Source organism: Protopterus annectens, chromosome 3.part0 (genome assembly GCF_019279795.1).
Source record: "Protopterus annectens isolate FY-2018-M chromosome 3.part0, PAN1.0, whole genome shotgun sequence".
NCBI classification, from domain to species: Eukaryota; Metazoa; Chordata; order Ceratodontiformes; family Protopteridae; genus Protopterus; species Protopterus annectens.
In genome coordinates this window covers 1,891,383,104-1,891,410,758 of record NC_056731.1, presented here as the reverse complement: position 1 = coordinate 1,891,410,758, position 27,655 = coordinate 1,891,383,104, and the positions used below count along the sequence as shown (strand labels likewise).

Below are 27,655 nucleotides of genomic sequence, written 5' to 3'. Positions count from 1 at the left end.
CCCCTGACAACCTGACGTCATGGCAGAAGGGACAGCAACTGATGCAGGACCTAAGAATTTGTTAATCAGGCCGACTGAGTGCTACTGCAAGCAGATAACCCAAATGTGATGACTGCAACAGTGAAACACGAAGAACATCAAGTCAAACCAAACAAATAGTACAGGGTACAGTATTAGTCAGGCCTATTTTTAATAGCAACTCTCAAGCAATCAGAAAAGTACAGTTTTGTACCTACCATAAATGTAGATGTTCGAGGATCCACATTGCTGCAGTCCTAACTATTGGGTAGTCCGCTGTCCAGTCGGCCCGAATACCAAAGTATATGGCTGACGTCGGTCAGGGCGCATTAGACTGACGTCAGTACGTCAGGGTACTAATGCGCATGACCGACGTCATATCCTCAGTCTTTTCTTGCCCCAGATGTCAGAAGACCCTAAAAAGACAAGGCCCAATATACCTGCACCAAAAATATGTACAATATATACAAAATTATCAGCATATAACCTCACCTACACAACCACCCCTAAACACAGAGGGAAGGAGGGAGGGTAAATTGGACTGCAGCAATGTGGATCCTCGAACATCTACATTTATGGTAGGTACAAAACTGTACTATGTTCTTCATTCCACATTGCTGCAGTCCTAACTATTGGGTAGAATCCCAAAGCAGAGGTAAGGGAGGCTGGCAAATCATAAAGAAGCAGGAGCTGACAACATGCCTTGCAAAATAGCTGTGGCAAAACCAGCCCTAGACTTAGAGTAGAGAGGAAGGTGATAATGCTTAGAGAAAGTATGCACTGAACTCCAAGTAGCTGCCTCCAAAATATCCTTAGTTGCCACCCCTTAGAAATGCTGTTGAAGTGGCAGTAGCCCTAGTGGAATGAGGCCTAATCCCAGCTGGAATCTCCTTGCCATGATGGGAATAACAAAATGCAATGCAAAACCCAATCCACCTAGAAATAGTTTGTTTTGACACAGGCTTGCCCTGAACTCAAAGCAAAAGAAACAAACAACTGCTGAGACTGCCTAAAATCCTTAGTCCTGCTTAAATAATAACGCAATTGCCTGTGTACATCTAAAGTGTGCAAAATCTTTTCCCCTTTATTTTGGGGGTCTGCATAAAAGTAGGCAAATGAATAGTTTGGTTTAAAGCCACACTAGAAACCACCTTAGGCATAAAGGAAGGATTAGTGCGTAATGATACCCTATCCTTATGGAAAATCAAAAGGGCTCTACTGCCATAAGGGCCTGCAACTCAGACACCCGTCTTGCAGAAGTAATAGCCAACAGAAAAGCAGTCTTCCATGACAAGTATTTCAATTCAGCAGTAGCCGCAGGCTCAAAAGGTTGTAGAGTAAGTTTTTCCAACACAAAATTGAGATCCCAAGCAGGAGTAGGAGCTCTACGGGGGTCTTATATTCTTTGCCCCTCTAAGAAACTGCTTGAACAAAGGATGCGAAAACAATGGTGGGTCACAATCATAGTGAGCTGAAATTGCTGCAGCATGAATCTTAATGGAAGAGAAGGACAAACCTTTGTCCAATAACTCAGTAAGATATTGAAGAGCCACACTCAAATTAGGCTCAGAAATCTCCAAATTCTTTGCTGTACTCCAAAATAAAAATCTCTTCCATTTTTCTGCGTACACTTTCCTTGTACTAGGTCTTCTAGCTTCCATAATCACATTTAAAACTTGTTGAGGAAGTTGAGACCTGCTGTGTTTCAACACAGAATATGCCAGGCTGTTAGATGAAGAGAGTGAAGCTTGACATTGAGCAGATGACCGTCCTTCTGAGATAACAGATGTGGAATCAAAGGTAAAGGCCATGGAGGCTTCCTTACCAGACTCCTTAGTAGTGGGTACCAGTGTTGCCGAGGCCAATCTGGAGCTATTAAAATCATCCTTGGCTTGTCTTGTCTGACCTTTAAGAGCACCTTTGGAAGAAGAGGCAGAGGTGGAAAGGCATACACATGAAGATTTTTCCAACTGAAAGAAAGAGCATCCACTTTCCAAGCTGTGTGATGAAACCCCTTTGTGCAAAACTTTGGCAGCTGGTGGTTTAGTGGAGAAGCGAACAGATCTATGTCTGGAGTTCCCCATGACACTGTCAATTTCTGAAATACATGAAGATCCAGTTTCCACTCGTGGGGATCCATGATTTGTCTGCTTAACACATCTGCTAAGGAGTTCTGTGCTCCCGGCAGAAACCTTGCCTGAAGAGTTAGTTGCAAGCTGAGCGCAGTCTCCCATAAAATCATTGCTTGCCTGCACAGAGGATAAGAATGTGTTCCCCCTTGTTTGTTGATGTACCACATGACAGTTGTGTTGTCTGTTAGAATCAACACCTGCCCTGGAAGAAGTAACTCCTTGAAAGCCATCAATGCAAACTGGACTGCTAACATCTCCTTCATGTTGATATGTAGATGCTGTAGTCTGGCAGGCCACTTGTCTTGTATCCACTTTCCATTTAGATGAGCTCCCCAAGCAATGTCCGAGGCATCTGTCGTTAAAATCTGACTCGCCTCTGGCCGGGTCACAGAGAGTCCCTTGTTTAGGTGACATTCCTGAGCCCACCACAAAAATTCTTTTTGAAGGCAAGGTATTATTTGAATGACAGTGTCCAAATTCTGGCAGTGCTGTGTCCATACATTTTTGAGATACCATTGCAGCTTCCTCATATGCAGTTTGGCATTGGGAAGCACCAGAATACAAGATGCCATGAACCCTAATGCTTGAAGGACTGTCCTTGCAGTCAGCACGGACTGATGAGATAGTTGATGGAAGTAAAGGGATAGACTCTTTTGTTTGTCCGGGGTTAAAAGGCCATCTGGGCTGCTGTATTCAGTCTCACACCCAGAAAGCACATGTCTTGAGAGGGTACTAGACTGGACTTTATTTCGCTCACAGAATACCCTAGGCATCTTAGCACTGCTATAACATATTCCAGATGCTGTAGAAGGTCTTCCTTTTCTTGAGCCAGAATCAGGCAGTCGTCCAAGTAAGGATAGATTTGAATTCCTTTTAGCCTGAAGTAAGCTATCACTGGAGCCAGAACCTTTGTGAATACTCTGGGCAGTAGATAAGCCAAAGGGCAATGCAGAGAACTGATAATGAGAATTTCCAGCTCGAAACGCAGATACTTCCTGCAACTTAGTCTTATAGGCACATGAAGGTAAGCTTCCTTGAGATCTAAAGTTACCATCCAGTGATCTTTGCCCAGCAGAGGTAAAAGCTGTTGTAACGTCAACATCTTGAACTTGGGAATGTCCAGATAAGTGTTGAGGATAGATAAATCCAAAATTGGTCTCCACGTGTTCCCCTTCTTTGGTACTAGGAACAGGCGAGAATAAAATCCTAGGCCCCTTTCTGATACAGGGACTGGCTGAATGGCCCCTATTTGGAGTAACAGAGAAATTTGCTTGTGAGCCTCTTTCCTTTGTGGAGGAGGAACGTCTGGCATGCCTTTGAAAGGGGGCAATGTATGGAAATAAAACCTGTAACCGTGGTGAATGATATCCAACACCCATCTGTCTTGAGTAATTAAATCCCAATTTTCTTTGAAAAGAGACAGTCTTCCTCCCAAAGGAACTGCCAGACGAGAATCTACTGGCAGCTGAAAAGGCAGGTCATTGGGTTTGTTTACGAAAGGACTGACCCCTGCCCTCACCAGAAGTCTGAGCAGGTGAACTCCCTGTTCTAGGCCTAAAAGAACCTTGAGCTCTGCCCCTACCACGTCTAGACCTACCCCTAGACTGGGAATCATAAGCAGGATATGTCCATCCCTTAGTAGGCCAATTTCTACTAAACTTCGGTGGCTGCACCTGCAAAAAATCTTTAACAGTTTGCATAGACTTAGCTTTGTCCTCCATTTTCTTTAAAACTGCTTCCACAGGCGAACCAAACAACACATCAGACTGTAAAGGAGCATCCAAAATCCTTGTCTTAACATGCTCAGCTAAATTCTGATCCCTCAACCAGGCATGCCTGCGAAGAACAGAACTAGTGGCAGCCACCCTCGAGGAGGCCTGTACAGCATCAAAACCACATTGCAAAGAATGCTTACCCACTTGTTCAGACACATGAACTAAATCCAGCAACTCTTTACACTCAATACCTTCCGCCAAAGCATCCACCTTAGATTTCAATTGTGAAAGGAGATAATTTTGATATTTTAGCATGTGAAACTGACAATTCAATGGCTAAAGTGGAAGAAGTATACACTTTCTTTCCCCATCTATCCAAAGCCCTTGCCTCTTTATCAGTGGGAACAGGGTTTTTAACAACAGAGGCCTTAACACCTTTAGGTCCCTGAGAAACAGTTTCTGGGTCTGCCCTAGGACTCTTAAAAAGATACTTATGAGCTTCAGGCACCCTATAATACCTATCAGGTTTAACAGGAGCAGGAGGCAAAGAATCAGGGTTCAGGGAAGCCTCTGCAAAACATCTTCCACCACATTCAACACAGGAGGTATAGCTAAGGGCCTATGCTGGGGTAAAAACAAGAATTCCCTAAGCCTTTTCCTGGAATCAGAGTAATCTTGGCCTTCCCATTTAAAGTGCTCCCTCATGGAATGTAGAGTCTCTGAAAATGAGAAATCCTCAGGAGGAGAAGCTGTAGGAGTGGAATCATCCACATCAGAATCAGAATAAGGAGGATACTCCTGCAAGTCTTCAGAAGACTCAGAAGCCTCTGAACACTGTTCAAAACTCTCAAACTCAGGTTCCACCCTAGGCCTCTTATCAGGAGGGCATAGAACCTCTAATCATAGTAATCAAATCTTCTGCCATTTTAAGCATATGTTTCTTAGGCACAGAACCTGAAGTGCTAGGAGAAGCCCCCACTGAAGCTAAACTTGGCCTACCTCTCAAAGAAGTTTTGGAAACAGAAGGAGAGGCTCTAACTACCTTGGGAAGAGAGGGAAGAACAGTTACCTGAGAAGCCCCCTCAGCCTGGCCTACCTCCTGAGAAGGCACATCCTGTAACAGTAAAGTCTCTGCCTGAGACTCCAAAGAAACTCCTGGCAAAACCTCTGGCTCCACTGAGCCTTCTAAAGAACCGACGTCTGGGACTGACGGTTCATCAACCCTAGGCTTCGCTATTTTGTCCTTGCGCTTTTTGGACGAAGCGGGCGTCGGAGCATCCGACGGCATTTTATAATTACAACGCTTCCCAAACACTAACCTGGCACAGTCTAACCTTCTCTTAATAGTGCGTTTGTTAAATCTAGCACAAGAGCGGCATCCAACAACGTCGTGCTCAGGCCCTAAACAAGGTATACACAAGGTATGGTAATCCCTATGAGGTATCTGTTTCCCACAAGAAATACAGTTATTCACTTTTTCTGACATCCGGTTAAATACTGAGGCAAGAAAAAACCAAAATGTTCCCCAACGGGTACTTAGCCAACTTTGATTCGGTCTGAAACTCCGACTTCAGAAAATTTCAGAACGCCAACCTGCACTCGCAAAACTGCTTCTGCATCGGACCATGCGGCAAAAAAGACTGAGGATATGACGTCGGTCATGCGCATTAGTACCCTGACGTACTGACGTCAGTCTAATGCGCCCTGACCGACGTCAGCCATATACTTTGGTATTCGGGCCGACTGGACAGCGGACTACCCAATAGTTAGGACTGCAGCAATGTGGAATGAAGAACATCTACAGTTATCCGGCATCTACCAATTCCCAAGAGTGCAGGTTAACTGACAGTTTGCTGTAGTGAAGTAAACATACACATTTTAATAAAAATAAATACGCAAGAAACATTTTACAACTAAATTATAACAACTTCTATTAGCACTTGCCTGAGTACCATCATCTTTTGCCCGTTTAACAATATTCTGGCGCCCATCAACCCAGTAGATTAATTTATCTAAAGGGTCATAATCAATCGCTTTTACATTCCGCAAGCCATGTATAGGGAGAATGATATCAGGACTCTGCTGAACATCTAACACCATTCGATTAACTGCAGACCGCTGACTGAACAGTAAGAAGTTGGTTGGTGCTAAAAATAAATAAATAAATAAATCAGTAAACATGGCAATCCAAGAACAATAGTATGAAAGTTTCAGTTGTATAGGCTTGGGCCGAGAACGCATTTTCTACTGAAAACTAAATACCTTAAACAGCAAAAGCTAACCCATCCCCCTTCCTCGTAACAGATGAGAAAAAAATCTCAAGAATTACATATACTTCCTTTCCTGATGCAAAAATCCAACATGTTTTATGGTTGCCACTAAATCTTTCCTTACTTCATTACTTAAGTCTTCCCCAACTTTTCCATCCATTGTCTGTTCCACATACAGCAAAATAAATCAAAAGCCCATGGAATAATACATGTGTATGCATGATTTATTTCACACATACATTTATCATTTATAAATCTGTGCTAAAGACTATAAACCAAACTAGTTTTACAGACTTTGTTTTTTCAAAGCACTACAATCCAGCTTCTATCACTCCAACTTCATATTCTGACAACAGTACTAATTTTACTTTTTTTACACTCATTTTTAAATGCACAGCATTTTAATATTAGTATACAGTATCAACATAAAATGATTTGTTATTCATCTACAGGCGTTTCTTTTATGGCACACCGCTCAATCTTGCTCATCCACAGCTCTCGCTACGTGACATAAGGCCATGTTTCCTTAGCTAAAGTGAGTGCAACAAGTAAAAATGCATTTTTACCCACTACAAAACATTCTTTAAATTATATCTAATACTGCCCTCAAAGGAAAGTTTGAATAATGTAACACTCACTTCAGTCATATTGACTTCTGGAGTATGACTGCAATATAGTAATGACCTTCTAATGAATTCTGCAGGACAGATGTTTGGGTAGAGAAACTGAAGATGTATGTAAAAAAAACTACTACATGTGACTAATATATTATTGTCAGTACTGGCTCAAAGGCAGAACCTGGGATCTACCTGCCATTCTGAGCTCTGGAGTACCAGCCACAGAACAGAGGATTAAGAGATCAGAATATAGGGGGTACATACAGTAATGCAAATCCACTTTCCAGGACTAACATTGCACAATGTTTGTTTGTTTGTCTTTCAGCTTTTCCCAGTTAGGGGTCACCACAGCAGAACTCCGGTCCGTTAATGATTGGCAGTAGATTTTCACGAATGCCGAGGTGCCAGCTCGACGTTCAACCTTCAACGAAGGCATGCCCATTTATGCATGTCTTTCGAATGCCCACCCAACCGCGGGGGAGGACATGCAGACTCCACACAGAAGGCACTCCCCACATTCCAGCCGAGAATCGAATGGGAGAACCTCTTGCTGTGAGGCAACAACGCTACCGCTGCACCACCGCGGTATTTACTAACATTGCACAATGCAAAGTTAAAATATAAAATGCTCTCCTGAGTACTGACAACCATGTAGTAGACATTTATAATACTGCACTACATGGTTGGGGACTAGAAGCTTACAATCAGTGACAAAAATACAAATTTTGGGCATTACAGAGCTTTTCATTGACTGTGGCATATTTCTAATGGTACCCCCAAAAACGGAGATGAGCACTTACAATGTGTCAAAAAGACTTCACAACACCACTGTTCTTAACATCTGTCCCTGAATGTAAAGCCAAACAGTAATGCATCAGTGTAACAACTTTTCAGGCAGAAATAAAAAAAATCTCAATGGTAAAATGTTCAATTATTAAACAGACACTTTACTACAGAGGATAACACTGTGAGCAGTTTGTGAGCTTCATCTTGTACAGTCCCCACAGCAAGCATTTGCCTACTGCAAGTCACTCAACCAAATGATGCTCCTGGGCCATCCATGAAAACATGCCTGTTTCTATTGAATTTATACAGTTAACAAATGGTTAACAACTGTGATTATAACAGGGTACATCTGACTGAGCAAGTCTCTGTTTAAGTACCTATTAATGAGCCAACATGCAATTATAACAAAGTCTAACAGGTGTAACAGAACCAACCAGGTAGAAAATGTCTACACTAATTTAGAGAGAAAATAAATTACATACAGTCAGAGATGTTTAAAAAAGAGAAGCTCTACAGAAAATCAAATGACAAAAAAGCTTAGAAAGAATATAAGAAGCTAGTCAGACGGGTTGACAAAACTACAGAAATCAGAGGTTGAAATGAAGGACAGACTAGCTGAATGAAGCTACTCAAAAAGAATCCTTTCTGAAAAGTACAGTGAAAACCTGAGATTTTCTGCTATATCAGAGGAACGGGAAGGAATAGACTTGCATTACATTTACGAAAGCACACAACAACTGGACTAGCATTCCATGGCAGAATCTGTTAAATGCTATGGCACATGGTGTGCATGCTCTAAATCCGGCCATGACCTATATTAGTAAAGTTGCAATCATATCAACAGAAAAAGTAGCTCCTGACAAAAATGTGGCAGAAGGTAAAAGTGTTAAAAATTGGTGACAGCAGTGTGTCGAAAATAATTATTCACTGCACACCAGACAGAAGAAAAGCAAGTTTATCCCAGCAATTGGGGAATGTTGTAAGGCAGGTGTGAGATTCAAAATGCTGTAGAGCCAGCTATCTTCAGAACATTTTTTTTCCTGGAGAAGCAGTGCCTTTTTGCTTGCTGAATGGGCTAAAGAGGAAATAAAGTTCAGCCAACAAAGAGGAAGTCTGCAAACATAAGAGGCCTCTGCTTCTCATTTTTCTGACAATAACAAAACACACAGAGCTAAATGGCCAGTGAAACCTTTTCCATTCGTCCAAAGGAAAATGAGTGAGCAAAAGAAAAAAGCACAGGAGCCAATTAGAACACTCAATCTGAACCACAGACTGGTGTTGGGAGATGATCAGAAACACTGTGAAACTGCTGAATAAATGGGAGACTATAAAGTATTAATCTGATTAGATACAGGGACAGACACGTGAATTGTGGCTTTGCAAATAGAAATGGTTGAGAAAGATAAAGTATGTTGACTGTGTTAAACTAATGGGTGAAATATAAAGCATACACTCCACTTTGTCATTTATGTTTAGGACTCTGAATAGACTGGTGAACTAACTTTTAAGTAAAATATTTTTTGCTTTTATTAATATCTGTATAAAACTTTTGTGACATAAATAAAATATTATACTGTAAAAGTAGCTAGTAGGGTCATTTTAAATGGGAGACTGGGGAATCTTATGAGGGAGCTCTACAAGAAGAAAAATAATCAGACTGCCTCAGCAGGTATTAGAGACATTTTGGAAATTTTATGACAATTTATATAAATGCAGAGGAATGTGGAAACCAAGAAAAGGCACAAAAGGAAATATTCAGGGAAGACCAGTTGGAACAATGGTTAAGATCTTCACCTTCTAAGCACAAGAGCTGTTTCCATCTCAAAATCACCAATGAATGGAACTATGGGCAGCTGCACAGTCTCTACAAGGTGGTTTATAGGTGGGAAGAGTTGGACAGACCAACCACTTTGGGTATCTACTCTGGTGCACATTAAGATAGGAGAACACGGATCACAGACTTGATCTCCATGGCAGAGTTAGACACTTGATGGTGTAAAATATAGCTCTAGATGACTGTCATACTGACTAATGTCGTCAAAAGGGCATGGGTATTTACTGGTGATAAGTGGGTTAAGGACCTGGCCTACTCTGACCTAAGCTAGGGACCCATGCTAATGATGGGTGGGGTGTATTTGCCCTTATTGGCCAGTGTGTGCCCACCATAAAGTCCAGCAACCCTGGGTCAATAAGCTACTGGTTAGCCAGTGGTTAGCTGCCCAGCCTGGGTTACCTTGGATAGCTCTGTTGATCAAAAGCTACATGTAAACCAATCAACCTGCCAAACATGAACTGAAAATTGCTACACAACATAGGTTTACTGACAGGATGCAACTTGGAAGTTAATGACATGATGATACAGAGGAGAATGGACATCCAATAGACAAGATGGAAGGGCAAATGCAGTGAAGCAACTGGCTTGGAATCTAGAGTCAACTACTCGGGAGAAGGACAGGCTAGAAGTGATGTGGGAACTGCGGTGACACAGAGGCTTCAGAAGGCAGTGAGGATATCATCAGAATTAGTGACAGACTCGTGGCAGTCAGATTCCAGTATAATGACAGGGCAATATTCATAATCTCAGCCCATGGCCCAAAGCAGGGCTGTGACAGTGAGGAAAAGAGTGGCTTCAGACAGCATTTGAGGACCTACTAGAGAAACCAGGACAACATGAATTGGTGTTAATAATGGGTGACTTGACTGCATATATCCAGACAAATGGAACAGGATATAAAGGACCGCCTAGGTCTACATGGGTGGGGCAAAAGGTATAAACAAGGAGAGGCCATTGTAGACTTCTGTTTGGCAAATGGGCTTGATAGCAGCCAACACATGGATCAGAAAGAGACAGTCACAAGATCGCATACAAGAGTAGCCAACATGCAACTAAGGTAGATTTCCTCGTAGTAAGGAAAGGACACTGGGGTAGAATCAATAATTGCAAGTTCATCCAAAGTGAAACAGTCAGCCCACACCTTAAACCACTGGTTGCCACAACCAGCTGCAAGAAGTGGTTAGAGAAGGCACTAAAGTCAACAGAGACCAGGCTGAAGACCTGAAAGTTGACTGGAGAGAAAGTACAAAAGTTCAAGGAATTACTCAGGGCTCCAGCACCGCAAGATGAGGTGGAAATAGGTGGAGATGAATAAAAATTGCAGTGCCTCAAAACAGCATGTGTGAGGACTGCAAAACAGATATGTGGCTCACCAGGTATGGAAATAAGGTACATAAGGAAAGCTGGTGGTGGAATGCAGAGGTCAAGGAAGTCATCAAAAGAAAGGATTGTAGGAAAAAGTGGGATATAGAAAAGACCGACCAGGCTAGGAAGGAATGCTAGTTTGGAATAGCAAAGAACAAGGCATTGGAAGCAATCTACCAGCTTTTGGAAAGTGACTCAGTAGGTGGCACAAAGAAACTATATCAAATTGCAAGGCAAAGACAGAAAGATAATCAGACACCTAACATAAGGGATGTCAGCAACTACATACTCATCAGTCCACAAGTCATGAAAGGAAGATGGAGAGAGTATTTCCAGTAACTTCTGACTGAAAACCCCCCACAGAAGCTGTACTGCCCCAGACACAGCCTACTATGAGTGAAGAAGAGCAGTCTGCACTAGAAGTAGTAAGAAAGCACAGTTGTGTACACTTACCATAAATGTAGATGTTAGAGTGTGTATTCACTGTTGCAGTCATCACATTTGGGTTATCTGCCTGCAGGTAGCCCTCAGCCGGCCTGAATAATAGAGTCTTCAGATTTCTGCGTCTTATGCCGTCGTTTATTCCTTGATGTCAGGTCATCAGGGGATAAAAACATGCAGCTGACACCATTACATCAGTTTTTCATGCCCCAGATGTCAGGTGCCCCCACAATACGAAGCAATTAAATGGTATGGTAAACCGCCATCAAAAAGCAAATACACAAGAAAAAATAAATATACCAACAAGAAGGAGAGTAGAGCCAAGAGAAGTCAGGGGGCTGGAGGGAGGGTAACCAGGACTGCAACAGTGAATACACTCAAACATCTAAATTTATTAAGTGTACACAACTGTACTATGTTCTTCGTGTTTCACTGTTGCAGTCATGACATTTGGGTAGATTCCCAAAGCTAAGGAAGGGAGGAGGAAGTTAAAGAGCATTAGGGCCAGCTATTAATCCATGCAAGACTGCAGTGGAAAATTCAGCTCTGGATTTAGAAAAGATAGGCAAGTGGTAATGCTTGAAGGTATGTACAGGTAAGCAGCTTCTAGGATGTCCCTGGTAGGAACTCCTCTGAGAAATGCCGCAGAGGTAGATGCAGCCCTGGTGGAATGTGATCTTATCCCCTGTGGGGTAGGTTTGCCATGGTGCTTGTAGCAGAAATGAATGCGATGGGCTATTTGGAAATGGTTTGCTTTGAAATGCCCTTCCCCTCTGCCCCTGCAGCAAAGCTAACTAGCAACTGTTCAGATTTTCTGATAGGCTTAGTCCTGTCCAAATAGAATCTAAGTTGTCTGTGCACATCCAGAGAGTGCAGTATCCATTCCCCTTTGTTTTGTGGATTAGGGAAAAAAGTAGGCAAATGAATGGACTGATTTAGGGCCACAGAAGACGCCACCTTGGGCATAAAGGAAGGATTAGTCCTGAGGGAAACCCTGTCCACATGGAAGATAATGAAGGGTTCCACTGCCATGAGGGTCTGTAATTCAGACACTCTTCTTGCTGAAGTGATGGCTAGAAGGAGGGCTGTTTTCCAAGAAAGGAATTTCAACTCTGCTGTAGCAGCTGGCTCAAAGGGGAGGGGGGGGAGGAAGAGTGAGCTTTTTCCAATACAAAGTTAAGGTCCTAGGCTGGAGTGGGAGCTCTCCTGGGGGGGGGTCTTACATTTTTGGTCCCTCTAAGGAATTGCTTTAGCAAGGGGTGAGAGAAGAGGGGTGGCTCAGTATTATAATGTGCTGAAATGGCAGAGGCATGAATTTTTATTGACGAGAAAGATAGGCCCTTGTGGAGCATTTCTGTTAAATACTGTAGAATATGAGGTAAGCTGGGCACTATTGTGCCCATCCCCTGAGCCTGGCTCCAGGAACAGTATCTTTTCCATTTTTCAGCATAGGATTTTCTAGTACTAGGCCTCCTAGCCTCCAGAATGACATCCAGTACCTGCTTACTGAGGGATGCTAGAGGAGAGCTCAAGGAATTAGCAAGGTTCAGGGTTTGAAGCTGAGGATGCAGAATCTGGGCCGCCTGCTGGGACAGCAGGGAAGGGGTCTGAGGCAGCTGTCATGGTTGTAGCAGTGTTATACTGCGCAAGAGGGGGTACCACTGCTGGTGTGGCCAGTCTGGTGCAATCAGAATTGTCCTTGGCTTGTCCTGTTTAATCTTTAGTAGAACTTTCAAGAGGAGAGGCAGAGGGTGAAAAGCATAAACTGAGAGGCTTTCCCAGGTAAAGAACAGGGCATCCACTTTCCAATCTTGACTGTGGGGAGTTCTTGTGCAAAGTATGTTCAATTGGTAGTTCTGAGGAGAGGCAAACAGGTCTACCTCTGGAGTCCCCCCCATTTGTTCAAGAGGTTAAATATTTTGGGTTCTAGTTTCCATTCATGTGGGTCCAGGAGATTTCTGCTCAAGTCGTCTGCCAGTGAATTTAGTTTGTCTGGCAGGAATTGTGCTTGTAGGTGTACTTGGTAGCTCAAGGCTGTCTCTCACAGAGCCATGGCTAGTCTGCAGAGGGGGTATGAGTGGGTTCCCAACTGCTTGTTTATGTACCACAAATGTGTTGTTGCCTGCCTTTACCAATAGTTGTCCTGGAAGAATACGGTCTTTGATGGCGGTCAGAGCATTCTGTGCAGCTAACATTTCCTTTTGATTGATATGCAGGTGCATCTGTCTCAGGTTCCATTTGCCCTGAATGCACTGCCCTGCCATGTGAGCCCTGCATGCATAGTCTGATGCGCCTGTTGTTAGTGTTTGGGTGGCAGGGGGTAGAGTGAAAAGGAGTCCCTTTCTGTGGTAGCAGGCCTCTGCCCACCAGAGGAACTCTGTCTTTATACAAGGAATGATAGAAATTATTGTTTCCAGGTCCTGAGAATGTTGACAACATAGGCTTTTTAGATACCATTGGAGTTACCTCATATGCAGTCTTGCATATGGAATTAGTAGAATGCAACAGGACATAAACCCCAGAGCTTGCAGTATTTTCCTTGCAGATAGCTGGGGTTTTGTGGCCAATAGCTTGAAGTAGGTTGTCAAATAACCCTTGTTTCTCCAGAGTGAGGAATGCCATCTGGGAAGTTGTGTTCAAGCTTGCTCCCAGGAATACAATCTGTTGGCAGGGTACTAGGTGAGACTTATTTTCATTGATGGTGTACACCAGTGAGGTTAGAAGTTTCTTTACGAATGCCAGGTGTTGTAATAGCAAGTCCTGGCTTTCTACCTGAATCAGACAATCGTCCAAGTATGGGTAAATCTGAATATTTCTCTGCCTGCAAAATGCAATGGCTGGAGCTAGACACTCTGTGAACACCCTGGACGCAGTAGATAAGCCAAAGGGAAGTACAGAGAACTGAAAGTAGAGCCCACCCGGAAACGTAGGTATTGTCTGCAGGATCCTCTTCCTTTAAGTCTAAGGATGTCAGCCAGACATCCTTGGCTAGCATTGGAAGAAGCTGTTGAAGAGTTAGCATTTAGAATTTTGGTACCACCAGAAAGGTGTTGAGAATAGAGAGGTCCAGGATAGGATGCCAGGAGTTGTCTTTTCTGGGTACCAGAAAAAGTCTTGAATAAAAACCTTGTCCTCTTTGTTCTGCTGGGACAGGTTGAATAGCCCTGATACTGAGAAGAGAGAGAACCTGTGTTGTGCCTCCACCCACTGATTTGTTGGTAGGTCTGGCCAATATTTGGGGTTGGTAGTGTGTGGAAGTGGAATCTGTATCCTTGGAAAACTATGTTAAAACCCATTTGTCCTGGGTAATGAGTTTCCAGTTTTTTGCATGCAGGGTGAGCTTTCCTCCTAAGGGAGCAGGTAGTGGAGCAGGGCTTGGAAGGATTAAGATTGAGTTATTGTGCCATTTTTCCATAGGGGGTGGTTTACTACTCCCTGCTTTGGAAGTGGGAGCCACCCACTGCTCAGATCTGTGCGTAGTCTGAGACTAGCCTAGGTGGTCTGCTGTTCCTGGGTATGGGACTGAGAAGGCCTGGAAGGGACTGGAAAAAAACAGTTCTTTGAAGGCCAATGCCTATTGAATGTGGGAGGGTGTACTTGTAGGAAAACTTTAACAGTTTGCATAGATTTAGCTTTTTCCTCCATCCTTTTGAGGACCTCTTCTGCTCTGTTGCCAAAAAGGCAGTCTTGGTTTAAGGAAGCATCCAGTAATTTAGCTTTAACATGATCTGGCAAGTTTTGTTCCTTAAACCAAACATGCCTTCTAAGTACAGACCCAGTGACAGCAGCCCTGCAAGATGCTTCTAAAGCATCAGAACCACATTGCAAAGTATGTTTACCAACTTGTTGCGCAGAATGCATTAAATCTTGCAATTCCTTGTGTTCAGCAAAGTCACGAATCAACATTTTCCAAGTAGTCCCATATTATGCTGCTGATACTTTAACATATGAAACTGGCAATTAAAAGCCCTAATGGCCAAAGTAGCAGAAGTGTATACCTTCTTACCCCATCTGTCCAAGGCTCTAGGGCAATAGCCTTAATGCCTTTTGGTCTTTGGGAAATGGTCTCTGGATCTGCAGAAGGATTCTTGAAGAGGAACTTGTGAGAGTCAGGTACTCTGTAGTACCTGTCAGGTTTTCTGGGAGCGGGAGGTAAAGTGTCTGGGGTAAGGCTAGATTCCAAGAAAGCATCATCTACAACATCCAGAACAGAAGGGATAGCTAAAGGCCTGTGTTGAGGTAGGAGTAAGAATTCCCTAAGTCTCTTTTTAGACTCAGAGTAATCCTGGCTTTCCCAGCGGAAATGCTCCCTAAGAATATGCAAGGTTTCACCGAAAGAAAAATCTTCTGGAGGGGAAGCAGAGGTAATGGAATCCTCTGCATCAGAATCCTCATAAGTAGATAAGGGCAAATCCTGGTAATCAGACTGAGAAGAAAAATCTGATTCCTGATCAGAAGACTCAGAAAGAAAATCAGTTCTATGTCTATTAGAGGGGGAAGGCTGGCTTCCCCTAATTAAGGTAATAAGGTCTTCAGCCATTCTAAGCATTTGTTTTTTCGGCATATAGGCCTGAGCCTGCAGTTTGGTTGCCTGTTTTCTAGGTGTAGTGCGAGTTTTTGGCCTGGAAGAAAATGATGGTGTTGGTTTAATATGAATGTAGACCTGAATATACCCTCAGAAGCCGGTGCTTACACAGCGGCTCCGGACCCATCCAAGGTAGAGACATCCGCAGGTTCCACAGTCGAAGAAGCATCTCGCTACATACCAGACTCCGAATGGGTCTCAGTAGAGGCTGTGAGAGCGCCTCACTGAGTACAGGCAGACTGGCGACCAGCTTAATGGAAGCGTCGTCGGCAGTTTTGGACCGATGAGGTCTGTCTCTGACTTTATCCTTACATTTTTTTGGAAGATCGGCTTAATGAAGCCATTTCGTAGAACAGAGAAAGAGTACGAAAGTAATTAACCTCAAAAATAGCCCAATGATGAATAGTTCATGCGTTGAACAAGGCACAAAACTGACAACGAGGGACGGAATGGTCTGAGTCTAAACAGGGGATGCAGTAAGAATGAAAATCTCTGTGAGGTATTTGCTTTCCACAGGTAAGACAATTGTTCACTTTTACTGACTTCGGTTAGAGCAAGAAAAAGGATCCCCAATGGGGTACTTAGCTTTTTTGAAGACTTCGGGTCTGAAACACGAAAACGAAAATTTCAGAAGTCGTCTGACCGGCACTTGCGAACTGCTTCTGCTTGGGGCACTGCACAGCAAGAAAGACTGATGTAATGGCATCGGCTGCATGTTTTATACCCCTGACAACCTGCCGTCAAGAAAGAAGCGACAGCATCTGACGCAGATTTCCGAAGACTCTGGTATTCAGGCCGGTTGAGGGCTACCTGCAGGCAGATAACCCAAATGTGATGACTGCAACAGTGAAACACGAAGAACATCAGCACTAAGGAATGTGATGACAGGAGGTACTGCCAAGCACAGCTAGCTGCAATGCGGTAAATAATCATGTGTCATTTGTGAATATCAAACTGATGCTTGTGTTACAAATGTATTAGAACTGTATGTCATGTGTTTATCAAACTGATTTGTACAGATGTTTGAGTTGAAAATACATTTTAAACACAAACACTTTACAAATACATCAACAGTGTGCCCTACTGGAGAGAACAGAAATGTACATGCACTACTGGAACTGTTTAAAAGTATATGTTTTAACACAAGAAAATGGAAGACAGGAGGTTAACTTCAGTCCAACAAACTTTAAAATATATCTGAAATTAAATTGCTTTAAGGGCTAGGCCATAAACCAGCCAGAGACACAAAAGTCTGTACTAGTAAGCTTTCTGTATTGTCTTTGGGGTGAACTAATTACTACTCTGGAAGCATGGAGGTATGAAATTGCTTTATGACTTCCAGCACCTGCCACAGATCTGAGCAAAAGCCCTTGTGTGTGCAGTTTTACAGGCAGGTGCTAAATCCCGTCCGCTTCAGCCATGTGGGTTTGCATGGGAACTAGAATTCAAATGACCAGAAGTGATGTCATTCTGCAAGCTATCCCAGAAATAATATTTTAGACATTATTTTTGACAAGTCTCTTACTGAGACAGAGTATTCTGTTGGGGCATGACTAGAGAGACTGCTCATGTATTTCATCTTGCTTTGCCCAAGTAAATTATTAGGGAATAGTATAAGTCTCTTAGATTCAGTCAGGAATATAGTGAAGCTTAGTTTAGATATTGTTTTTCTTTATTTGTCCGAGTCCGTCCTTCAATGTTATTTTAAATATTTTCTGTGATTTTGAACTCTGATGTGAACAAATATTTAGTATTTTCTTGTTCTTTTATTATTTACTATTAAATATATTTAAACCTTTCACTGTGGCTGATCTTTGTAAAGATATTTAAGTTTTGGGAGTATTTGCATATTTATTTGGTGACACTGTGTGGACCACTCCTGATAGCCTTGTTCTTGGTCAAACCACCATTTGTATTAGTATTAATATTACACAGTAAAACTGGAAACCCTTTAAGGTCCTTAAAGTAGCTGTTGAGGGTTTATGGTGGTAGTGATAACTACCTTATAGTTTGGGCAAAAGGGGTCATAGCTAGTAGACCTGTGCCATCCTTTCCCAGGTGTGGGTATGTGTCTGCGCACATGCGCAAAACAAATCTCAGAGTGTGTGTCAGCTACTTGGGCAGGGACACAAAGGAGTGGTTTGACAGAGGCAGTGTTGGAGGACTTGGCTTGGAACCCTAGCTAAGGACTCAACTCTATAGTTGTGCCAGTGGGGAGTTTTATTGGGGATGTGGAGAAAGAGAGAGGAACTAGTCCCAGGACGGACTGTGTTCCCTGTGTGCTCTTAAGGAAAATTGTGCTTGATGCAGAGAGCTGCATCTGGAGATACTGTGCATGTACCTGTTATCATTTCAGTTAATATTCTCCACAGATGCCAGTGTTGAGGACTGCTACTTCTTGATTACTGGCCCAGATGTGGGGTGTCACAAGGAAAATGAAGTCAGGGAGAGCAAGAGGCTTAGATGAGGTCAAAGCAGATATGATAAAGATGCTGGGGGAGATATTAGGGAGAATGGCTCCGGAGGGTACTCACTGCAGTGTGGAAAGAAAGGAGTATCTCAGATGACTGGAGAACAAGCATACATGTTGCCAGTGTGCAAGAACGAATGGGACATCCACAACTGTGGGCAAGGCAGTACAGAGGCATCAAACTCCTGTTACAGTGCATGAAAATTCTGGAGAGGGTGACTAATAAAAAGGATACATAGAGTAATAGAAAGTAAGATGGGAGATTAGCATTTTGGCAGGATGCAGCACAACTGACGTGTAGTGAGACAGACATTTGAGAAGAAGCTACAGATGAGGAAAGAGTCCAACTAGCCATTCTTAGACTTGGAGAAAGCATATGACAAGTTCTGAAGAAAGATGAGTTGGGCAGTACTGCGGTGGTTTGAAGTCACAGAAACATTCATAGAATTAGTGCAGGCTATGTACAAGGACCCAATGATTCAAGTACAAATAGTGTTTGGTCTTACAGAGGGGTTCCCAGTGGAAGTGCATATGCACCAGGGCTCAGCTCTTAAGTGTGCTGCTCTTTGGATGCAATGTTAAACCAAGGTCTCATATCTGCTTGAGTTGGTGGTAGCTAAAATGGACTTCAAAGATCCCATGGCACTTACCAAAAAGAGTAGGGGAACCCCCCCCCCAGTGTCCTGGTCAAACTTCCCCTAGTCAGTAGGAATACCACCTTGTGCATCCCCCTGAAAAAGACGATACTAGCCTAGTGGGACTAACTCTGTTAAGAAGGAATGAATGCATAAATCAAACAAATAAGTACAATCTGAACTGAAGTACTGAATATTACAAAGGAGATAAAAGTACTGAAGGTGAGAATCTTTAGAAAGGGAAAGGAGTAAATTTAACAGAAGCAAATAGATTTTGTGGGAGAATACACACGGAATAATATTCAGGAAAAAAGAGTGAGGTTTAGCAGAAGGCAGGCACTGAGTGGTTTATGGAATGTTTGAGTGGATTACAACTGTTAAAATATATGTATACCACATGAAAATAATGAACAAGTGTTACTATTACTTATTTTGTTTTCAGCTAATGTATGTGTACTTATTACTTGTGTCAGTTTAAAATGTGATTTAATAAAAATGTTTAAAAAGAAAAAGAATGTCTCTTTATATGACTAGCCCCCATAGCAACAGCCCTAGCTACAGCAGCATCATACCCATATTTTATGCATGTTTTTCCACCTGAAAAGTAGTCTGTTTGGCCTGGCATACCTACCATACACAACTCCCCCATAACTATTATAGGTTCATAGGTTCATACTAGGCTATCTGCCCTAGGGCACTTATAAGCCTAGCCAGAGTGTTTGGCTTTAGCCACCCATTTTAAATTAATTTTGCTATGCCCTTTTTCGAGGTTAGTATACTGTGCCTCTGTCTAACAGTGACACAGAAGTGATACCTTGGGTAAACCTACGATCTCCCATCCACTCATCAAGATTCCTCTTGAAGAGAGTCAATGAGGGACTCTGCCTAACCTGGACTGGGATTTTATTCGAGTGAAGGGAGCCTCTGGGTTATGAATCTGTCCCTCCAGCATGTCCTATTTATTTCAGTGCTGAGGTTCAAGTCTCTCGAGCGCGTAGCTCGATGGGACTTGATTTTCTGAGGTGCAGCATGTCCATTAATTCCGGGTTGGACATGGCTTTATACGTCAGGCACAGATCGCCTCTGAGCAGGCGGTATGCCACTGAGAAGAGCTGGAGTTTCTTTAACCGGGCAGCATATGGCATCTGTTTGAGCCCTTTGATCCTCTTGGTGAGGTACTTATGGGGTCTTTCCAGTTGCTGCAGGTGTCTGGGTAAGGTACATCCCAAAATGGGCATGGTACTCAATTATGGGCCTGATGATGGATGAGTAAAGAGGCCCAGAGGTGGGGTGTCACCCCTGATCTAGATGTGAATCCCTTCATGATTAGGTGGGCTATATAAAATGTTTTTCTAACCACTTTGGCCACGTGATTGCCAAATGAGAGATTGCTATCAAATTGGGTCCCCAGGTCCCTAATTACTTCTTCTGTACTTAATGGATTACCACCTATGTGGTAATTTGTGGGCACTTTGTTTTTGCCAAAGGGGATGACTATACACTTTTTGGCATTTAGCTTGAGGCCATGGCTCTGGCACCAGTTGTCTGTTTCTATGAGGCCCATTTGGAGGATGCTTGTGTCGGCTGGAGAGTCGATTATGGCGCTCAATTTGCAGTCATCTGCGAACTTGGTCAGCCACAGTCCTTCTGTGTTGGCCTGTACCTCCGAGAAGTATATACCGAACAAGAGAGGTCCCAGGACTGAGCCTTGTGGGACGCCACTTGTAACTGGTTTGGAGTCTGACATGGCTCCAGCAATTCTAACCATATGGGTTCTGTCCTTGAGCCAGTTTGCAACCCATCTAATGACATAGGGGTTTATATTTAAGCTGGTGAGCTTATCTATAATGCCCGAGTGGGGTATTGTATCAAAGGCTTTTGCGAGGTCCAGGTAGGCTGTGTGGACCACCTTTCCTTCGTCAATGGCCTTGGTGACTGTTTCAAAGAAATCGACCAGGTTTAAGAGGCAGGATCTTCCCTTAACAAAGCCGAACTGGGTAGGATCCAGTGTCTGTAGGTCCCCAATATCTTTATTTATGAGGTCCATGATGATCCTTTCCATAGCTTTGCAGACCAAGCTAGTCAGGCTTATGGGGCGATAGTTTCCAGGATCCGCTGAGGAACCACCTTTGTAGAGAGGGACCACTGTTGCTGTACGCCACTCTTTGGGTACATATCCTGTAGTAAGGCTGAGATTGAACAGTAGTTTTATGTTTGGGTTTAGCTCTTCTTGGAGTTCATGTAGGACGCAGACCGGGACACCGTCTGGTCCCACTGATGCTATGTTTTTTGCTTTGGAGAGGGCGGCTCTTACCTGAGCATCTGAGATGTCAGGGGGGCAGCACTCTGCTGGGATAGATATTTGCCCTTTTGGTGGGGTGGGGGGGAGAAGTTTGCACCAAACCTGTCAGCTAGGATGTTGGCAATGTCTGTGGGTTCGGTGCATTTTTTGTCATTTTGGACTAATTCTGTGCATATTTGGGAATTCCCACCCAGGTTCCTAACATAACTAAAGAAAGCCTTGTGATTATCCTTAGTGTCCTGTGCAATTTTTCTCTCGAAGCTGGCCTTAGACGATTTTATGAGTGCCCGTAGTTTTTTGATGATACTGATCAGAGATGCCTTCCCTTTTTGGGATTTTGCTCTATCATGTAGTAGCTTCCTCCTTCTATTGTATAGTTTGTTTATGGCTGGGGTCCACCAGACAGGACGTCTGCCTTTGGAGGATTGGGTCTTGGTTTTATTTGGGATTGCATGATCCATGCATTCCTGAAGGTGTTCATAGAATATGTTTATAAAGGATTCTGCGGTCTGGGCCGTATTTTCCACAGGCCCGGGGGCTTTGAAGGATTCCACCTCGGTTTTGAGGAGTGTGAAATTTGCTTTAGAGAAGTTTTTCACTGTGGTTTTCTGGGCAGGGGGTGAGGTCGGGATGTGAATATCCAGTGAGATTAGTTTATGGTCTGATCTTACCAGTGAGGGATACACTTCTGGTCTGGAGCATGGAGTCCCCATGTTGGTGATGATCAGGTCCAGCATGTTTTCTCCTCTTGTGGGAGTGGTAAGTTGTTCCATAGCATTTGAGTTTATAAATTCTAGGAACCTTTGGGCTAGGGTGTTGGAGCTAGAGTAATGCTCCCAGTCTATGTTTGGGTAGTTAAAGTCGCCCAATATAATGGTGTTTGGAGAGACCTTCATATTTTCCAGTGTTCTCAGGAAGGCCGAGTGGGGTTCCTGGGTTTGGGAGGGTAGTCTGTAGCAGGCTATAAACTGGAAGGCAGTTTTACCCACTGTTAGTTGCACATGGATAGTCTCTGATGCTTCGTGCTGTGCCACCAACCTGGAGAAGTGGGTATCTTTGACCAATATTGATACTCCCCCTCCTTTTGTGGTTCAGTCCAAGTTTTGGGGCCGAAAAGCATGGTATGAGGTATAACCTGGTAGTGCTGGGGTGCTCTCGGGAGCCTTGAACCAGGTTTCTATTACTGCACAGATATCGATGTTCTCCATGCTAAGAAGAGTTTCGAGTGCGTGCATCTTGAGGTTTAGACTTCTGGCGTTGAGTAGCATTCCTCTTAGTTTCTTATCCCTTGTGATACCTATGGAGGTGGGTTTATCTTTTGAGCCTTGCTTAAAAAAGGCACTATGGGGGTAGCAAGAGCCTTTGCCAATATCCGAAAGCCCAGGGGTGACAGGTGCAAGCCGTCCCTAGCGAAGCATCGTGGCTTGTCGAGCATGTCATCCCAGGCTGACAGGCATTGGATCCCCTTTGAATGACACCAATACTTATGCCAATTGTTGAAATTGATCATCTTGTCTTCATATTGTGGCATCATTCATGGTGAGGATAAGATGCTACTCAAGGTCAGGGTCATACCGGCCTGGGCTACATGCTCAGAGAGCTCCTCTATGTCTCTTTTCATGTAGTCCAGGGAGGAACGTCTCAGGTCATTCACACCAGCATGGACAATGACGGAGTCATATTTGTACTTGCCTTGGAGTGACCTGAGTGCTTGTGTTATGTGGCGGATCCTAGCGCCAGACAGGCAGCTCACCGTGACCTTCTTGTTCAGCCTGGTGATCGGGACGTCAGCGTGCCTGATGATAGAGTCACCTATTACAAGTGTATCAGGTGTGTTGTTTAGCCTTAAGGGCTGTGATTGTTCAGCACACTGGCTATGTGAGCTGTGTGTTGCACGTGTTTTGTTTTTGGGTAGTGGTTGCTTGGGTGTCTGCTTTGGAGGTCTCTGCTGCTTAGGCAGATTTTTATTTAGAGCCTCCGAGTATGTTTTTGTGTGTTTATGTGTTTGGTTTGCTGTCGTTGTAGGTCTAAGTGAGACTGGAATTGTAGTGAATGTGGTTTCCTTCTCCTCCTGACTGGTTATGCCACTACTGAGTTGAGAGAGCTTAGCCTCCAGTTTGGCTATATGGTTGCATCTCTCACATGTGTTGGAATTTGTTGGGAGGAGGAGAGGGTTGTTTGTGTACATGAGGGAGTTGTAACATTGCCTCAAGATTCCCAGATTCACCAGCTGGACCAGAGAGGAGATTGACAACTGACCTTTGGACATGCTAGAATAGTATTGGGAATTCCTTTATAATTGAAAAAAAGGGCCAATGGGGAACAAGGTACTCAAGGGGAGTTTGTGAGGGTGTAGTGCTTTAATTTTTTAGTGCTGACATATAATTGCTTTAGTGAGCAAGTGCCAGGTAACTTAAATGCAATGTGTTACAGGTAACAAATGCAAAAACGACAAACAATAACTTTCTTTCAAGTGAAACAAGGAAATAAGTACAGTAAGCAATGCAGATATCACTAGGGATCCACAGATGCGCTGAAAAGCCGCATTTTAGGTGGAATTAGCGTTTCAGGGAAATAAGCTAACAAACAACAAGCATACAAACAAAGCTAGATTCAGCAGGCCTGGATCTAGTCTATGCTACAGCAAATAAGGTGTACCAATTTCAGTAAGAAACAGTTTAAATATGCAGGCACTATAAGCCTTTAACCAGAAATTCCCAGCTCAGAATAGCAGAGTCCAGCCTCTCCTCCCACAAGAGTGCAGACCACGAACTTTCTTAATGTACAATAACTGGCCTGAAGCCCAAGTGCTTAAACTAGAACTAATACACTTTTAGATTAACAGACACTGAGCCCTCAATCAGCAGTTCCCAACTTAGAAGGATGTAAGCTACCTGTCCTGCCACCACACTGCAAGCCACAAACCTTCCTAATGTAAAACAACTGGTCTGAAGCCCAAGTGCTTAATCCAAAAGACTTAGAAATGATAGCTACACTTTAATCAAGTTACTACCAAGCAGTAATAAATACAATTGAATACTTTAAAGAATGCCTGGATTAGTGCTCAAGTTATACAAACAAAGCTAAATGCAGCAGGCCTGGATCTAGGTTATGCTACAGCAAACAAGGTGTACCAATTTCAGTAAGAAGCAGTTCAAATATGCAGGCACTATAAGCCTTTAACCAGAAATTTCCAGCTCAGAAGGGCAGAGTCCAGCCTCTCCTCCCACAAGAGTGCAGACCACGAACCCTCTTAATGTAAAATAACTGGCCTGAAGCCCAAGTGCTTAAACCAGAATTAATACACTTTTAGAATAACAGACACTGAGCCCTCAATCAGCAGTTCCCAACTTAGAAGGATGTAAGCTACCTGTTCTGCCACTACAGTGCAGACCACAAACCTTCTTAATGTAAAACAACTGGTCTGAAGCCCAAGTGCTTAAACTAAAAGGCTTAGAATGAGTTACACCAAGCAGTAATAAATACAACGGAGTACCTTTTAATATGACTCAAAAGCAAAATAAAGCAGGAAGAAACACAAATACAGTAAAAGCAGATACATTTTTTTTTTTGATTGAGCAAATGAGATGGGCCCAGGAGTTACAGGACAGAAACAAGTGCAAATGCAGGCCTTCAAATCAGAAAGTTGAGAGAGATGGAAGACCGCCCAATGGCCAATAACTACAAATTCTGGGCCAGAACCACTCCTTATGTGGTAGACAGGTTACCTAATGCTTACCACTCCCACTGATAAGCTAGAAGGCTTCCCTCCAACACAGAAAGGCTTGGGGGGCTCAGAAGCTTACAAACAATCCTGAATACAGCAAATCTGTATCTGGAACACTAATTACAGGAAAGGTAGGAAACAGGCTTACAATTTTTTTTTTCAGAAAAGTAGCAAAAACAGTAGTAAAAACAATTCACATGCAGTGCAAGCTGGCACACTTGAGTATGTGGCAATATTAGTCCACACACAGTTTGAAAAAATGTAATTAAATTAAAAAGGACTAAAAGCAAGTGCATAAAGGGTTTATTAGGTAGAATGCGGTAAAGATATGGGACTGGGGGAGTGTCCTAGATAAAACCTACAGTGGGGCGGGCACTGCAAAAGCCACCAAATTTAAACTACAACAAAGAACAGGGGGGGGGGTTGGGAAGACAGTTTCAACAGAGATGTGAGGAATTCTGGGGCTGTGTGATGATCTGCTGCTTACACTTCAGAATGTGTGTCTGAAAATACACCAGCATCACTTAGGTACATTCCTTCTTTCCAAAGATTTTAGTAATCTGCTTTCTCTGTAGCAGAAAATATTATTCTGCCGTGGAGCCAGTCTACATTTGGCAGTTTCCAGGGATGCAGCATCTAGATCCACAGTAGAATTTTATACAAAAAATTGGAGACTTCTGTATCATGCAAGACCTGTCAGGTCTCTTGAGACTGCAAGGGTTAGGAATCTGGTTTTATATATGCTTTTAGAAAAACATCTCAGACAGCTTCCTGAACTGCAGGATAGCCAGCGACTTTGGAATATAGATCCAAAAGGTCCCAGCATCTCTTCTGGCAGTCTGAGGCATCTTCACACCTCCACCTGCACACTCTTTCATGACTATAGTGGGAGTGTCCCCAAATGACATGCCCTCTGGCAGACAGTCAAAGGCCAGTGTGACCTAATTACCTGCATCAATCCATAAGGAAAGGGAAAAAGTAAGCTATAGTCCAATTCCTCTTCTTATACAAATCACCTGAGAGACTTCCCTCCTTGTCAAAGAAGAGGGACTCTGTATGCACAGGACTGCTCTGAGTCTGGCTGCAGAGTACAGAAATAACTGGGTCAACCATTATTTTTAAGATATCCTAAATTCTTGAAAGAGGTCTTGCTACAGCCATGGGGAACAGACATGGACAGACACACCATAAGCACCTTTTCAGGTAATAGAAGTGCCTCTTCAGCATATTCTGGGGTGGATACCCACAGGACAGCTTTGAATCATGGAGGGGGGGGGTCACTGGATTCCAAATTTAAAGTGCTGATGTATTCACTGAATCTAACTATGGGGATATCACTCTCCAATTGCTTTTTTTTCCAACACCTTTACTGAATTATCACTAAAGACATGGGCAAACATACATTTATATATAAAAAAACTATTAACATGTTCACAACTACATATATTAAACATCACATATGTTCTTTGTATAATTCTCAACAGTCCACCATTAAATAAATTGCTCACTTCCTGCCTTCCCTTACACCTTTTTCCTCCTCCAGATGATTCCTGCATGTATTGTTCCCACAATTTCAATTTATGTCTATATAATTTGTTCCTACCCTTTTCTGAAGATCTCACTCCCAGTTCTTTTACCATGGTTACAATATTCAATACTTCAAATACAGTGGGTTTAGACTTCAATTTCCATTACCTAGTAACTGCTTTTTTTGGCAACCACCAGAATTAAATTTAACAAGGCCTAGACAATTCAGATCCCATGTCCCAGCTGAAAATAATAATTTCCTTAGCTACACCCATATGCTTATCCAATATTTCTGATGAAGTACTCTATAAAGAATTTTTGAAGTCGGTCAACTCATTACACTCTCAAAGCATATGTTCTCAGTTACCCGTTTCTTCCCCATCACACCTCCAACTTTTGCCATCTACCTGAAGAAAAATTTATTGGAGTCTGCTTGGAGTATAAAAATACCTATGCAAACACAATTCCAAGAAAAAACCAAATATTCTAGACTTTGTTGCATACTTCGGAGCCACACACATGTCCTCTCACTGTTGCCTTGTAAACTGGATATCCAATCCCTTTCCAATCTTTTCTAACCTCCTCTGATTAATTCCTACAGTTATTGTGCAATATTTTATATGCCCTCCTAATTATCCATTAATAGCAGCTTCTGTTCTATCTTTAAAAACTCTACTAGAGCAGGTCTTTAACCCTCTATACCATACCTGGTAGGGAAGGCAGTCAGTCTCTAGCCTGCAATCCAAACGTCTTCCTGGCCTCCTCCCATTCAATTACCTTTCTCTCACTAGCTATTTGCTTCAAATACCTTAGTTCCTTTGTCAATTTTCTCTAGTAAATCCTAAGCTCCGTCTTATCTGTTCTCTGTATTCCTAACTTGTAGTCACTCCAATGGCAAATCCCCTTTTTCTGTTTCTGTGCTGGCTTAATTCTCAGAATACTTTCTGCTACTTTATGGATATAATATTCTGTATGGCTGATATTCTCCTTAAGGAGACGCATCCAAATTCCATTCTGCCTCATTTCTTGAATTTCCTGTTTCAACACCAACCTTTTCCACTTTGAATTACAGCTTTCTGCTTGTATTATGGTTAGGAGCCTTAACTGTGTAGCTCTAAAATATCCATTCAAATCAGGTAAGCTTAAACCACCTTGCTTTATTGGAAGGATCACCTTATCCCACTTGACCATTACTTTCTTGTTCCCCTTACATTCTTTTTTTCTTTTCCCT

General features: G+C 42.9%; 1 protein-coding gene across 1 annotated transcript in view; it reads right to left on the bottom strand.

Annotated features, from left to right (window-relative positions):
- LRP5 (LDL receptor related protein 5) overlaps positions 1–27,655 on the bottom strand; it is a 1,224,287-nt gene that overhangs the window by 196,427 nt on the left and 1,000,205 nt on the right. The window contains exon 12 of the mRNA XM_044065976.1: positions 5,810–6,012. Coding sequence (XP_043921911.1) covers positions 5,810–6,012 — 203 coding nt within the window. The remainder of the gene's footprint in view (positions 1–5,809; positions 6,013–27,655) is intronic.